This window comes from Dendrobates tinctorius, unplaced genomic scaffold, assembly GCF_039654945.1.
Source record: "Dendrobates tinctorius isolate UK_male_01 unplaced genomic scaffold, ASM3965494v1 ptg000304l, whole genome shotgun sequence".
In the NCBI taxonomy this organism is placed as follows: domain Eukaryota; kingdom Metazoa; phylum Chordata; class Amphibia; order Anura; family Dendrobatidae; genus Dendrobates; species Dendrobates tinctorius.
In genome coordinates, this window is record NW_027361971.1 from 2,816,730 (window position 1) to 2,831,540 (window position 14,811).

General features: G+C 43.8%; 1 protein-coding gene across 1 annotated transcript in view; it reads left to right on the top strand.

The window, feature by feature from the left end:
- PRELP (proline and arginine rich end leucine rich repeat protein) overlaps positions 1–14,811 on the top strand; it is a 312,079-nt gene that overhangs the window by 166,878 nt on the left and 130,390 nt on the right. Inside the window, exon 2 of the mRNA XM_073560755.1 lies at positions 9,104–10,061. Within this exon, the coding sequence (XP_073416856.1) occupies positions 9,113–10,061 (949 nt within the window). The 5' untranslated portion in view covers positions 9,104–9,112. The remainder of the gene's footprint in view (positions 1–9,103; positions 10,062–14,811) is intronic.

Genomic DNA, 14,811 nt, shown 5'->3' on the forward strand with positions numbered 1-14,811 from the left:
TGATAATATTGTTCATTTTCTAACCAACGTTGGTGAAGACTGGACCTGCCTGGTGGAGAGGGGGTTCAGCTTGTCTGGAGCAGTGGAGTTGCTGCTGGATGCTGTTCAGATCCTTTCTCTGTTGCTTGGAGCTTTTGCAGCAGAGCAAAGCTAAGTTTTGGGTTTTAGTTGCTTTAACTCCATGGTGTATGTTTTAACTCCTGCTTTTTTCTCTACTGCCCCGCGACATTATGTGATCGCACCGGAGGCGCATCACTAATCCCGCTCATCGACGCCTGTGTCACATGACCGCGGGTCGCCATTTGGTTGGCATGTCATCGCTGGGTCTGCAGCAGACCCCTGTGGTTGCGATTGCTGAATTGTTTTGTGTTGCCCAGTGGTTGCAAGTGAGCATTTCTGCTACACACAGGTGATGTGATGATTGCCTGTGTGTAGCACATGGAGACTATTGAAGCAAGTGAAAGGTAAAAAAAAAGTTTCAAAAATATTAAAAAATAAAAAATATATAAAAGTTCAAATGACCCCCCCTTTTCCCTATTCAAAATAAAACAATAAAACAATTAAAATACACATATTTGGCATTGCCGTGTTCAGAATCGCCCGCTCTATCAAGATATAGAAAGAATTAATCCGATCGGTAAACGTCAGAATTAAGATTTTTGGTCGCCTCCACGTTGCATTAAAATGCAATAACGGGCAAACAAAAGATTGTATTTGCACCAAAATGTATCAATAAAAACTTCAGCTCAACATGCAAAAAAACAAAATATAAGCCCTCACCCAGTCCCAGATCAAGAAAAATAGAGATGCTATGGGTCTCAGAAAGTTACCCAATTTTTTTAAACTCCTTTACCCCAAAGGTGGTTTGCATGTTAATGACCAGGCTGTTTTGTGTATAAATATGTGATTCTTCAGATGTTGTATTAGTCTAGCCTGATGAAGAGACCTGAGTAGTTTCGAAAGCTTGCAATGTGTTACTATATTTTCCTTTTCAGTTAGCTATTAAACGGTATCAACCACTGAGGACTCTCAATTCTAAATATTCTTCTAATGACCAGGCCAATTTTTACAATTCTGACCACTGTCCCTTTATGTGGTAATAACTCGGGAACGCTTCCATGGATCCCGGTGATTCTGACAATATTTTCTCGTGACATATTGTACTGCATAATAGTGATAACATTTCTTGGATATGAGTTGCGTTTAATTGTAAAAAAAAAATTGGAAATTTTGGCGAAAATTTTGCAATTTTACAATTTTGAATTTTCATGCCTTTAAATCACAGAAATATGTCACATGAAATACTTAATAAGTAACATTTCCCACATGTCTACTTTACATCAGCACAATTTTGGAACCAAATTTTTTTTTGTTTGGAAGTTATAAGGCTTAAAAGTTAAACAGTGATTTCTCATTTTTACAACACCATTTTTTTAGGGACCACATCACATTTGAAGTCACTTTGAGGGGTCTATATGATAGAAAATGCCCAAAAGGGACACCATTCCAAAAACTTCACCCCTGAAGGTGCTCAAAACCACATTCAAGGAGTTTATTAACCCTTCAGGTGCTTCACAGGAATTTTTTGGAATGTTTAAAAATATGAACATTTAACTTTTTTTCACAAAAAAATTACTTTCACAAAAAATTGGACCCCAAAAGTTGTTGTGCAATTTGTCCAGAGTACACCCCGATACCCCATATGTGGGTGTAAATCACTGTTTGGGCGTATTGCAGAGCTCAGAAGGGAAGGAGCGCCGTTTTACTTTTTCAAAGCAAAATTGGCTGAAATTAACTTCGGACACCATGTTGCATTTGGAGAGCCCCTGATATACAAAAACAGTGGGGCACAATGACAGACAGGTATGGTATATTGTTGCTTTTTTATTTTATTTTTATTACAGGAGATCGAGGCGTGGTTATGAGTATGGTTTAATTGAGATTAATAAAGGAGTCTATCTTTTTTTTCAAAAAGGACTTTATTCTGGCTGTGTCTTTATTTACAATACAAATATAGGATTAGTAATGGATGGAAGTCTTATAGACTCCTCTCCATTGCTAAGCCGTGGACTTGATTTCACCTGAAAGGTGACATCAGCCCCACAAATATTACCCCACTTGCCTCCGCTACAGGACAAGTGGGAAGAGCAGGGCAAAGTGCCAGAAAAGGCGCATCTAATAGATGTGCCTTTTCTGAGCAGCTGTGGGCTGCTGTTTTTAGGCTGGGGGGATCAATATCCATGGCCCCTTACCAGTCTGAGAATACCAGCCCTCAGCTGTGAGCTTTAGCAAGGCTGGCTGTCAAAAATGAGGGGGAACCCATGCCGTTTTTTTAAATTATTTATTTAGATAATTAAAAAAACAGCGTGGGGACCCCACTATTCTTGATAACCAGCCTTGATTTATTATTATTATTTGTGTTTTTAAAAAAATATTTTCCAGGGTGTCCACCTGACAGCACCATGGAGGATGTCCTCCTCCTCCTCCTTACAGGGACAGGAAAGCACACGAGAGGTTAAAAGGTCCCATCCCACCCCATTTCCCTCAGTGTTTTTCCTGTCCCTGCATGGAGGGACACGTGAGAGGAGCTGCAGAAGCTTACTGGAGGGCCCAGGGGGATCGGGTGGCCAGTCCAAACATTCCCCCTGTCAAGACGCCCGGGTCGAAACTTCCCGGTGGGGAGTCCCTCTGCCCCAAAGGCTAGGAGCAGGATGACGCTCCTGGAGGGAGCCGCTCCTCCCGGTGGGAGGCTCTCGGCTCCAGTCGGTGGCCGCCATGGCAGGCAGCTGGCTGGGCAGTCGCCGACGTCACGAGGAGAGCGCCGTCAGAGGTGCAGGCAGGGCTAGAGTCCTGGAGAAAGTGGAAGAGGCAGGACCCGGCCTATCGCGAGAGCACGTACATCACTGCCGGTGACGTCACACGCCGGGTTTGAATCGCAGCGCGCGCTCCAGGGGCTCACCATCTCTCTCTGGAAGCATGGATCGCTGCAGGATGGACGTCGAGGCTCCAGTGAATCGAGGGGTAAGTGCGCCTGGCGCAGACCACCCTCCCCACACCCATCCTCGCAGCCCAGGACGACTGACATGGCTACCCCTTCTTATGCTGATAGGATAAGAGAACCCCATCAGCCCCCCCATAAGTGACTAAGGACCCTGCCAAGGCCACATCCAAGTCAGTCCGATGCCCTGTATGCAGGGTAAAACTGCCAGACACCCATAGCAAAGCCCTCTGTGGACCCTGCACATCAAGGGACATAAGAGACAAACAGCCATCCCTCCTCTCCGAGATGAGATCCTTGATATGGGAGGAAGTCCAAGCCTCCAGAGCCAGCCTCGCATGGCAGCAATCCCCCAGTCCAGGGCCGAGTAGCAAGCGTCCGAGGTGGGAGGCAGACCCAGTTTTTGAAGCAAGCTCTATCGAGGAGTCAGACTTCCGGGACTCGGATCCAGAGGAGGAAGGAGAGATCCTGGCGGACAGACAGACAGGATCCAGCCAGGAAATTCCTGTTCAGGCTGGAGGACACTGATGAGTTAGTCCAGGCGGTAAGGAACACTATGCAGATCGAGGAAGTTCCTAAACCGCAATCCAGACAGGAATTGATGTTCGGAGGTCTGGTGGCCCGGAGACAGACGGTGTTCCCCGTAAGTGAACACATCAAGACAATGGTCCATGAGGAGTGGAAAGAGGCAGAACATCGGTTTCTACTATCCCGGGACTTTAAAAGTCATCTGCCTTTTGTCCCCGAGGAAACACGAGCATGGGAGGAAGTCCCCAAAATCGATGTTCCGGTAGCCAAGGTCACCAAGAAAACCGCCATCCCGTTCGAGGACTCATCAAATCTCCGGGACCCGATGGACAGGAAGGCGTACGTTCTATTAAAAAGGACATAGGAGACTTTGGCGGCCCTCATTAGGGCTAACATAGCAGCCACCTCGGTGGCCAGGTCTATGTTTCTGTGGAACGGGCAGTTGGAGGAACACCTAACCAACAAGACCCCTAGATCCGAGAGCCTGGCATCCTTTCCACTCATGAAATCGGCCACGGCGTTCCTGTCGGACATGTCAGATGAATCAGTAAGGTTCTCAGCCAGGAACAGCTCCCTGTCTAATGCAGCTCGGAGAGCGGTCTGGCTTAAATCCTGGTCGGGGGATAACGCTTCTAAGGCGAAGTTATGCTCCATTCCCTTCTCAGGCCTAAGGGTGTTCGGTCCTGCCCTAGATAACATTTTAGAGCTAGTGTCTGACAAGAATAAAGGGTTCCCAGAAGAAAAACCTAAGCAGCCTCAGTCCTTTTGGAGAGGCCCCTTCTCTAGGAGACAGGCTGACTTCAGGAGCCAAACCAGGTCCAACAGAGGCTCCTATAGGAGCTCCCACAGCCAGGGTGGGAGAAGCAAAAGCTCCCTTTTTGCGTCAACCTCCAGATCTAGAAGGCAATGATGCCATAGGTATCGGGGGGAGACTTCTCCACTTCGCAATGAATTGGGCCCGAGTTACCCACAACCAGTGGGTCCTCAGAATAATTGCGGAGGGTTACAGCATAGAGCTTTACTCCCCTCCCCCCGACAGATATATTGCCCCCACCGTAGTCCCGGCGGACTCCGCCATGTGAACGGACCTACAGGAAATGATCTGTTCAGAGGTTATAGTACCGGTTCCTATGACAGAAAGGAGAAAGGGACACTACTCCTCCCTGTTCTCCATTGCAAAACCATCCGTCGAGGCCCGAACTATTATAAACTTAAAATCTCTAAATGCCTGGGTCAGGTACAAGAGGTTCTGGATGGAATCAATTCGGTCGTCCACAATACATCTAATAGACAAGGGCGCGGTCATGTGCACCCTCGACCTGAAGAGTGCGTACTATCAGGTCCCAATCAATCCCTCATCCCTGCCACTTCCAGTTCCAATGCCTTCCATTCGGGCTGACTTCAGCCCCCTGAATCTTCACAAAGCTGGTAGCGGAGGTAGTGGCCTATCTGAGAGGTCAGGGTATCGTGATCATACCATACTTAGATGATTTCCTCCTGGTGACAGGATTCGAAGAAGCGCTCATTCGAGACAGGAACCGAGCAATTACAGTGATGGAGTTTATCGGCTGGGTGATCAACTGGCAGAAGTTAGACCTCATACCAGAGTCCAGAAAGGTCTTCCTCAGAGTTCTCCTAGACTCAGGAGACAGGATATTCCTGCTACTAAAAGAAAAGCAGAAGACTACTTGGGACAGAGTCAGAGACCTTTTGAAACATCGCTCCTCCATAAGAGGGGCAATGGAGGTTCTGGGCCTAATGACCGCTTGCATTCCGTGCATCAGATGGGCCCAGTTCCATTCGAGACCATTACAAAGGGAGATCCTCGCAAGATGGGACAGGAGTAAAGCTTCACTCGACAGACCCATAAGGCTGCCAGGACTGGTGAAAAAGTCACTATGGTGGTGGACACAGCCCAGGAACCTCCAGGTGGGCGTACTATGGACAACCTCTCCATACATGGTAGTCACCATGCCAGTACGTGGGGATGGGGAGCCCATGTAGAAGGGAAGATCTTCCAGGGAAGATGGCCAGTAGACATCAGAAGCAGATCCTCCAACTTCAGGGAACTCTAAGCAGTCTGGAAGGCCCTGCGGCGGAACCGATTGGTCCTGAAGAATCGACATGTCCGAATATTATCCGACAACGTAACAGCAGTGTCATTCCTGAAGCACCAGGGAGGCCCCAGGCACCGACCACTCCAAGCCCTAGCAGGAAGAATATTCGCCCGGGCAGAAGGAACAGTCTTCTCAGTAACGGCAATCCACCTGCAAAGTTCACAGAACGTGGTAACGGACTACCTAAGCAGACAGTAGTTCTGCCCGACAGAATGGGAACTGAACAAGTAAATTTCCTGTCAACTGTGTCAGCGTTGGGAGACCCCCAGTATAGACCTGTTCGCAAGAGGAAAGAACTCAAAGGTCTCCAGATTATACTCCCTGAACCTGACGGACCACCCGGAAGGCGTAGATGCCCTGAGCCAGGCCTGGGAAGAACTCCTCTCGTACGCATTCCCACAACTGGTGCTCATACCGGCGGTACTCAGGAAGATCCGCGAGGACCGGGCAAAGGTTATAATGGTCGTTCCATACTGGCCAAGGGGAAGCTGGTTTCCCCTACTAGGGGCCATGGCAGTGGAAAACCCAGTCGAGCTACCTCTGATGAAAGACGTCATCCACCAGGGCCCGATCCGCCATCCGAATCCAGCAAGGCTCCACCTCTCAGTTTGGATCCTGAAAGGGACATCCTGAAGGCAAAAGGCTTGTCAGATCAGGTCATATCTACCCTACAGGCCAGTAGGAAACCAGTGATGTCCGCAATCTACCAGAAAATATGGAAGAGATTCTGTCTGGACAGTGGCAGGTCTGATCTTGCGGCGGGTACCCCTGACCTCCCTAGTATCCTAAACTTTCTACAGTCAGGGTTTAATAAAGGCCTTAAGCCCAGCACTTTAAAGGTCCAGATTTTGGCCTTGAGATCCTTCTTTGTTTACCCTCTTAGCTTCTCATCCTTGGGTAGTAAGATTCATAAGGGCCACGGAACGTCTTCGCCCCACAATTAGGCAGCTCACCTTGCCTTGGGACCTTGGCCTGGTACTCAGATTCCTATGTAGAGATCCCTATGTCCCCAGGGAAGAGGTGACTATCTCAACTCTCATTCGCTGAACGTCCTTCCTTGTAGCCATTACCACGGCCAAGAGAATAGGGGAAATCCAGGCCCTGTCCACCAGAGACCCATATCTCCAGATCAGAGAAGATCGTATAATCTTGAATTAGATCCGGCATTTATTCCAAAAGTAGCCTCTGGCCAAAATATAAATTAGGAGATAGTGTTACCATCCTTCTGTGACAATCCCCGTAATGAAAAGGAACAGCGTCTTCACTTACTGGATGTGAGGCGCGTGGTTATAGACTATTTAGAGGCCACCAACAGTTGGCGTATTGACCCAAACCTGTTCATCCTTTTTTGGGGTAAAAATAAGTGGAGAAAAGCCTCTAAGGCATCCATCGCAAGATGGATTACTTCAGTAATCTCAGACGCCCACCAAGCCAAAGGTGCCAACCCGCCAGATACTTTAAAGGCCCACTCTACAAGGGCAGAATCGGCCTCGTGGGCCAAATGGGCGGGCGCCTCGGTTGATCAAATCTGTAAAGCAGCAACCTGGGCCAGATTTAATACATTCTGCAAGCACTACAAGCTTGATGTGCTATCTGGTCAACAGACCGCATTTGGGAGAAAGGTTCTCCGGGTGGTAATCCCACCCTGAGGAGGTGCTTTGGTACTCTCCATGGTGCTGTCAGGTGGACGTCCTGGAAAATAGGTATTAGACCTACCGGTAATGATGTTTCCAGGAGTCCATCCTGACAGCACGGGTAGTTCCCTCCCTGTTATGTTATGTCATATGCTGTATTATGACTGTATCATTAAAGTGTTACTTGCATTATCCACGCTGTGGTACGTGTTAAATCACTGAGGGAAATTGGGTGGGACAGGACCTTTTAACCTCTCGTGTGCTTTCCTGCCCCTGTAAGGAGTAGGAGGACGTCCTCCATGGTGCTGTCAGAATGGACTCCTGGAAACATCATTACCTACCGGTAGGTCTAATACCTATTTTTACAATTATTTAAATTTTTTTTTTTACTTTTTCCTAACTTTTTTACTTTGTCCCACTATGGGATAATAATTTTTTTGCAGGCTGATCTCTTCTATAGCATGCAGATGAAGCAGCATCTGACAGGGAGACTTGCTGATCATGCACTGCACATGATCAACAAGTTTCCTAACTCTGGTGACCCGGATGTCATCATGACGACATCCGATTACCATGGCAACGATCGGGACCCCGCGTCATGCCACGAGGTCTCCGATCGAAAGGCAGAGGGACTGTCAGCCCTGCGCAGGCTCCAGGAATTCTGCGATCTTATTGATCGCAGTATTTTGGGGGATAAAGTGCTGTCACAGTTGTGCTGTGATCGCTCCTCGCACCTAGTGCCAGGTGTCAGCTGTCAGAATCAGCTGACACCTGGCAGCAATCAGCCGCGCACCCCCAGTGAGCGTGGCCGATCGCGATGATGTAATATTCTGTCTATGGTCAAATTGGCTTAGGTCACATGGATGGAATATTACATCTGATGTTAGAAAGGGGTTAAAAAACTTTGGATTTTTTTTCACCAATTAAATAAAAAAGAATCTATACATGTTTGGTACCTACAAACTCATAATGACCTGGAGAATAATGGCAGGTCAGTTTCAGTATTTGGTGAACATGGTAAAAAAAAAAAACAGTTGTGGAATTGCACATTTTTAGCAATATCACCACATTTGGAATTTTTTTCCCGCTTCCCAGCACACCATATGGTAACCAATTGTGTCATTCAAAAGTACAACTTGTCCAGCCAAAAACAAGCCCTCACATGACAATATTAATGGAAAAATAAAAAAGTTATGGCTCTGGGAATAAGGGGAGCGAAAAACAGAAACACAAAAATCAAAATGGGCTGCAGCATGAAGGGGTTAAATCTCTTACCTTCTAGGTTCCCCAGTGTGACTTTTGATTAGTCGGGCTTGGGCAACGTCATATTTGCGTCATGTAGCAATGATGACTTCACACCAGTCAAGCAAGTTGATCCACCCAACTCTGTTTGATACGTATCCTGATAGGTATGAAGCAGGACACTAATAGAAAAGATGGTTCATAGATTAGTAATACTGGAAGTGAGATAGAAAGCATTTCACAAACTTTGAATAATACCTAGCTTAGATACAAAATTTCATTAAAATGATAAATACTTGTCAAGCATAGTAATTAAGTTTTATTCAACAAAGTTACCTAAATTGCAATACATTTTATTATTATAGTCAAAAAGATCATCTATAGAGATTTACTGGAAATGTGATATATGAATATCAGACACTGGGCCTGTCCATGGATTAAACAAAAAAGTTTTTTAAAAATCAATACTTAATGGACAAGTATTTGAGATTTTATGCAAATAGTTACCTTTTCAATATTTTTGTTTTATTAAAAAAATATGTATATACCTATTTTGTTTTATCTTTTTTTGCTTTACTTTTCAGGAGGTGACTATGAGAACTTGGGTCATTCCACTTTTAACTCTGGTCCTGATTTTGGTTATAAAAGTAGATTGTCAAAGGCGTAGACCTCGACCCACAGTAGTTCGTCCGCCTAAGAAGCCAACTCCACCCCCATCAGAACCTGTGGAACCCACCGAGATTCCCCCTCCACTTCCACCTGGACCTCCATCTATTTTTCCTGATTGTCCTCGTGAATGTTTCTGCCCTCCTGATTTTCCATCCACAATTTATTGTGACAGTCGAAATTTACGCAAAGTACCAATTCTACCTTTTCGTGCCAGATATGTTTACCTGCAAAATAACTTCATTGAGGATCTTCAAGAAGAGGCTTTCAATAATGCCACACAAGTGCAATGGATTAATCTTGACAACAACCGCATTAAGAAGGTAGAAAAAAAAATCCTAGAGAAAATGGAAAACCTTACATATTTATATATGGAGAAGAATCAGTTAAAGGAAGTGCCACCTTATTTGCCTCCAAAGCTGGAGCAACTTCGTCTCAGCCGCAATCAGATTTCCAAAATCCCTGCTGGTGTCTTCAGCAAAATGGACCACCTTATCTTGTTGGACTTGCATCACAATAAGTTAAGTGATAATGTGTTCAACAAGAATACATTCAAAGGTTTAAAGAATCTTATTCAGCTAAATTTGGCACACAACATACTAAGAAAAATGCCTCCTACAGTACCAGATACCGTAAATCAACTATTTCTTGACAGGAATAATATTGATGAAATTCCCCAGAACTATTTTAGAGATCTTCCTAAATTAGTTTTCCTAAGGCTCAATTATAATCAGCTATCGGAAAAAGGACTTTCTAAAAACATCTTTAATATATCCAGCCTTTTGGTTCTACAACTAGCCCATAACCGATTTACAACGGTACCATTCATTAGTTCCCAGCTAGAGCATCTGTACATGAATGACAACATAATAGAAAGTAAGTATAATCTGTGTTTGTTTCTATATTGGATATAATCATAAATGTGGTCAGCTATTGTGTGATACATGTACAGCTTGTGCTTCGAATTTTTCTTCAAGCACTCTTTAGTTTTTATTATACTAACCTTTTAAGAATTGTTATGACCTCCAAATGTTTTCAATTGTGTTTTTCACTTTGAAATATTTTGACATTGTTTTCTGTTGTTTTTCAAACAGGGTATAAAAGGTAAAAATTACAGAATGCACCATATGCAAAAAATGCCATATGCATATTTGGGGTAAAAACATTTAACTGACCTCCAAACAACAAAAAAATAAATCTATGTGTTGCATGTATCATTTTTAGTGTTGAGCATTCCGATACCGCAAGTATGGGGTATCGGCCGATACTTGCTGTATCGGAATTCCGATACCGACATCCGATATTTTTTCAATATCGGGCATCGGAATCGGAAGTTCAAAGTTGATTGACAGCCGAAATGACGTCATCATGATGCGCGGTGTGTGCGCATCATGATGCGCCGTCATTTCGGGCCTTCCGGGGGTGCCTGCCGGGGGGCTGTGCCGGCCTGCCGGGGGGCTGTGTGGACTGCCCGGGGTCTGTACCGGCCTGCCGGTGGTCTGTGCACCCTGTGGGGGTCTCTACCGGCCTGCCGGGGGGCTGTGCTGATGTCCGGGGGTCTGTGCAGGCATCGTCCGATGGGACTACAAGTCCCATCTGGCGATGCCTGCTACCATGACAGTGATTGACACATTAGCCAATGATGGGACAGTAGTAGTCCCATCATCCGGCTAATGTGTTAAATGTTTAAAAAAAAAAAAAATACTACATACATACTACATACATACTACATGCATGCTACATACATACTACATGCTACATACATACCACATATATACTACATGCATGCTACATACATACTACATGCTACATACATGCTACATATATACTACATGCATGCTACATACATACTACATACATACTACATGCATGCTACATACATACTACATGCTACATACATGCTACATACATACTACATACATACTACATACTACATGCATGCTACATACATACTACATGCTACATACATACTACATGCTACATACATACTACATACATACTACATGCATGCTACATACATACTACATGCTACATACATACCACATATATACTACATACATACTACATGCATGCTACATTCTACATGCTACATACATACCACATATATACTACATACATACTACATGCATGCTACATGCTACATACATACTACATATATACTACATGCATGCTACATACATACTACATGCTACATACATACCACATATATACTACATGCTACATACATACTACATGCATGCTACATGCTACATACATACTACATACATACTACATACATACTACATGCATGCTACATGAAACATACTTACCACATATATACTACATGCATGCTACATACATGCTACATGCTACATACATACTACATACATACTACATGCATGCTACATACATACTACATGCTACATACATACCACATATATACTACATACATACTACATACATGCTACATACATACTACATGCATGCTACATACAATACATTCATACAATACATACATAGACATACAGTACATATAACATAGAGTAACATACTTACCAATACTTGTCACATTGTTCCCCGAAGCCATTGTCGTCTACGGAATAAATATTAACATAACAAACCACAAAAATACTCACCCATGATCCGAAGCAGTCCATGAGTGTGTCCCACGATGATCTTGGGTAGAGAACTGCAGCATCAGCTGATGCTGCCGCTCTCTAAGGGCTGCAGGAATCCAATGACGGAAGGTAGGTATCCTTCCGCACTGTATTCCTCCGCCACTTAAAAAAAAAAAGTCCCTAGTCTCACTTTATGGTAAAAGCTGTGTGGGAATTTCCCACACAGCTTTTACCATAAAGTGAGACTAGGGATTTTTTTTTTTTTAAGTGGCGGAGGAATACAGTGCGGAAGGATACCTACCTTCCGTCATTGGATTCCTGCAGCCCGTAGAGAGCGGCAGCATCAGCTGATGATGCAGTTCTCTACCCAAGATCGTCGTGGGACACACTCGTGGACTGCTTCGGATCATGGGTGAGTATTTTTGTGGTTTGTTATGTTAATATTTATTCCGTAGACGACAATGGCTTCGGGGAACAATGTGACAAGTAAGTATGTTACTCTATGTTATATGTACTGTATGTCTATGTATGTATTGTATGAATGTATTGTATGTAGCATGCATGTAGCATGTATGTAGTATGTATGTAGCATGTAGTATGTATGTAGCATGCATGTAGTATGTATGTAGCATGCATGTAGCATGTAGTATGTATGTAGCATGCATGTAGTATATATGTAGTATGTATGTAGAATGTATGTAGTATATATGTAGCATGTAGTATGTATGTAGCATGCATGTAGTATGTATGTAGTATGTATGTAGCATGCATGTAGTATGTATGTAGTATGTATGTAGCATGTAGTATGTATGTAGCATGCATGTAGTATATATGTAGTATGTATGTAGTATATATGTAGCATGTAGTATGTATGTAGCATGCATGTAGTATGTATGTAGTATGTATGTAGCATGCATGTAGTATGTATGTAGTATGTATGTAGCATGTAGTATGTATGTAGCATGCATGTAGTATATATGTAGTATGTATGTAGTATATATGTAGCATGTAGTATGTATGTAGCATGCATGTAGTATGTATGTAGTATGTATGTAGCATGTAGTATGTATGTAGCATGCATGTAGTATATATGTAGTATGTATGTAGTATGTATGTAGCATGCATGTAGTATGTATGTAGCATGCATGCAGTATGTATGTAGCATGCATGTAGTATATATGTAGTATGTATGTAGTATGTAGTATGTATGTAGCATGTAGTATGTATGATGCATATATGTAGTATGTATGTAGTATGTATGTAGTATGTATGTAGCATGTAGTATGTATGTAGCATGTATGTAGCATGCATGTAGTATATATGTAGTATGTATGTAGTATGTATGTAGTATGTATGTAGCATGTAGTATGTATGTAGCATGTATGTAGCATGCATGTAGTATATATGTAGTATGTATGTAGTATGTATGTAGCATGTAGCATGTATGTAGTATGCATGTAGTATATATGTAGTATGTAGTATGTATGTAGCATGTAGTATGTATGTAGCATGCATGTAGTATATATGTACTATGTATGTAGCATGTAGTATGTATGTAGCATGCATGTAGTATGTATGTATGTAGTATTTTATTTTATTTTTTTTACATTTAACACATTAGCCGGATGATGGGACTACTACTGTCCCATCATTGGCTAATGTGTCAATCACTGTCATGGTAGCAGGCATCGCCCGATGGGACTTGTAGTCCCATCGGACGATGCCTGCACAGCCCCCCGGACATCAGCACAGCCCCCCGGCAGGCCGGTACAGACCCCCACAGGGTGCACAGACCCCGGGCAGTCCGCACAGCCCACCGGCAGGCCGGCACAGACCCCCGGCAGGCCGCCAGAGACCCCCGGAAGGCCCGTACAGACCCCCGAGAGGCTGTACAAGGGCAGGAAAGGGTTTTTCCAATTCCGATACCGGAAGTCTCATAGACTTGAATGGGACTTCCGGTATCGGCATCGGCGATACCGATACTTTTTTTAAAGATCGGCCGATCCATTCCGATCCGATATTTTGAAGTATCGGACGGTATCGCTCAACTCTAATCATTTTTAATATGTTATTAAACACTTTAACCCTGTTAAACATATTCCACGCAATACTACAATTAGTGAACCATTGTGGGAATCTTTCATGCCCTGGCATTGTCACACTTTCTGACTCTCTTCCATCTTTGTCTAATATATAATCCCTCCATGACACAGATAAAGAAAATACTTTTTAGAAACCCACAATCGCCCCATCTCTTTTGATTCAGTTGCTCCTTTCCTGCACAGAAGGACACGACAAATCAATAGGCAACCAAGCACACAAAGCTGATGATATAACTGAGGCAAGCATCTATGTTTTAGAGGGGCACATGTTGAAACCCCACTGAAAAGAAGACATCACATGCAAACAACCAGTTTTCAAATTTTAGACAGCCCTCACCTTTGATAAACAAGGCTATGTCACCATTTCCATATCTCCTCTGTTCTGTACTCGAAAACAATTATTTTATATTTTTAGCTCACTGCTCCATCCTCCTGTGCCGTTTCCTATATCTCTCATCCCATGCAAGCACTATTTCAAAAACAAGATTGACCAAAGTAGCAAAAGCTTTAACTTTCATTCCCTTTCTCTCCAATCGCACTTTACCACGGGCGGCACGGTGGCTCAGTGGTTAGCGCTGCAGCCTTGCAGCGCTGGGGTCCTGGGTTCGAATCCCACCAAGGACAACATCTGCAAGGAGTTTGTATGTTCTCCCCGTGTTTGCGTGGGTTTCCTCCGGGTACTCTGGTTTCCTCCCACATTCTAAAGACATACTGATAGGGAATTTAGATTGTGAGCCCCATCGGGGACAGTGATGATAATATGTGCAAATTGTAAAGCGCTGCGGAATATGTTAGCGCTATATAAAAATAAAGATTATTATTATTACCACCTTTGCGCGTGACCTCATCCTAGCTCATACCATAACTTACTACAGTGTTTATCTCACACTAGCCCTCCTATTCAAGCTGTCATTAACAACTGATTTA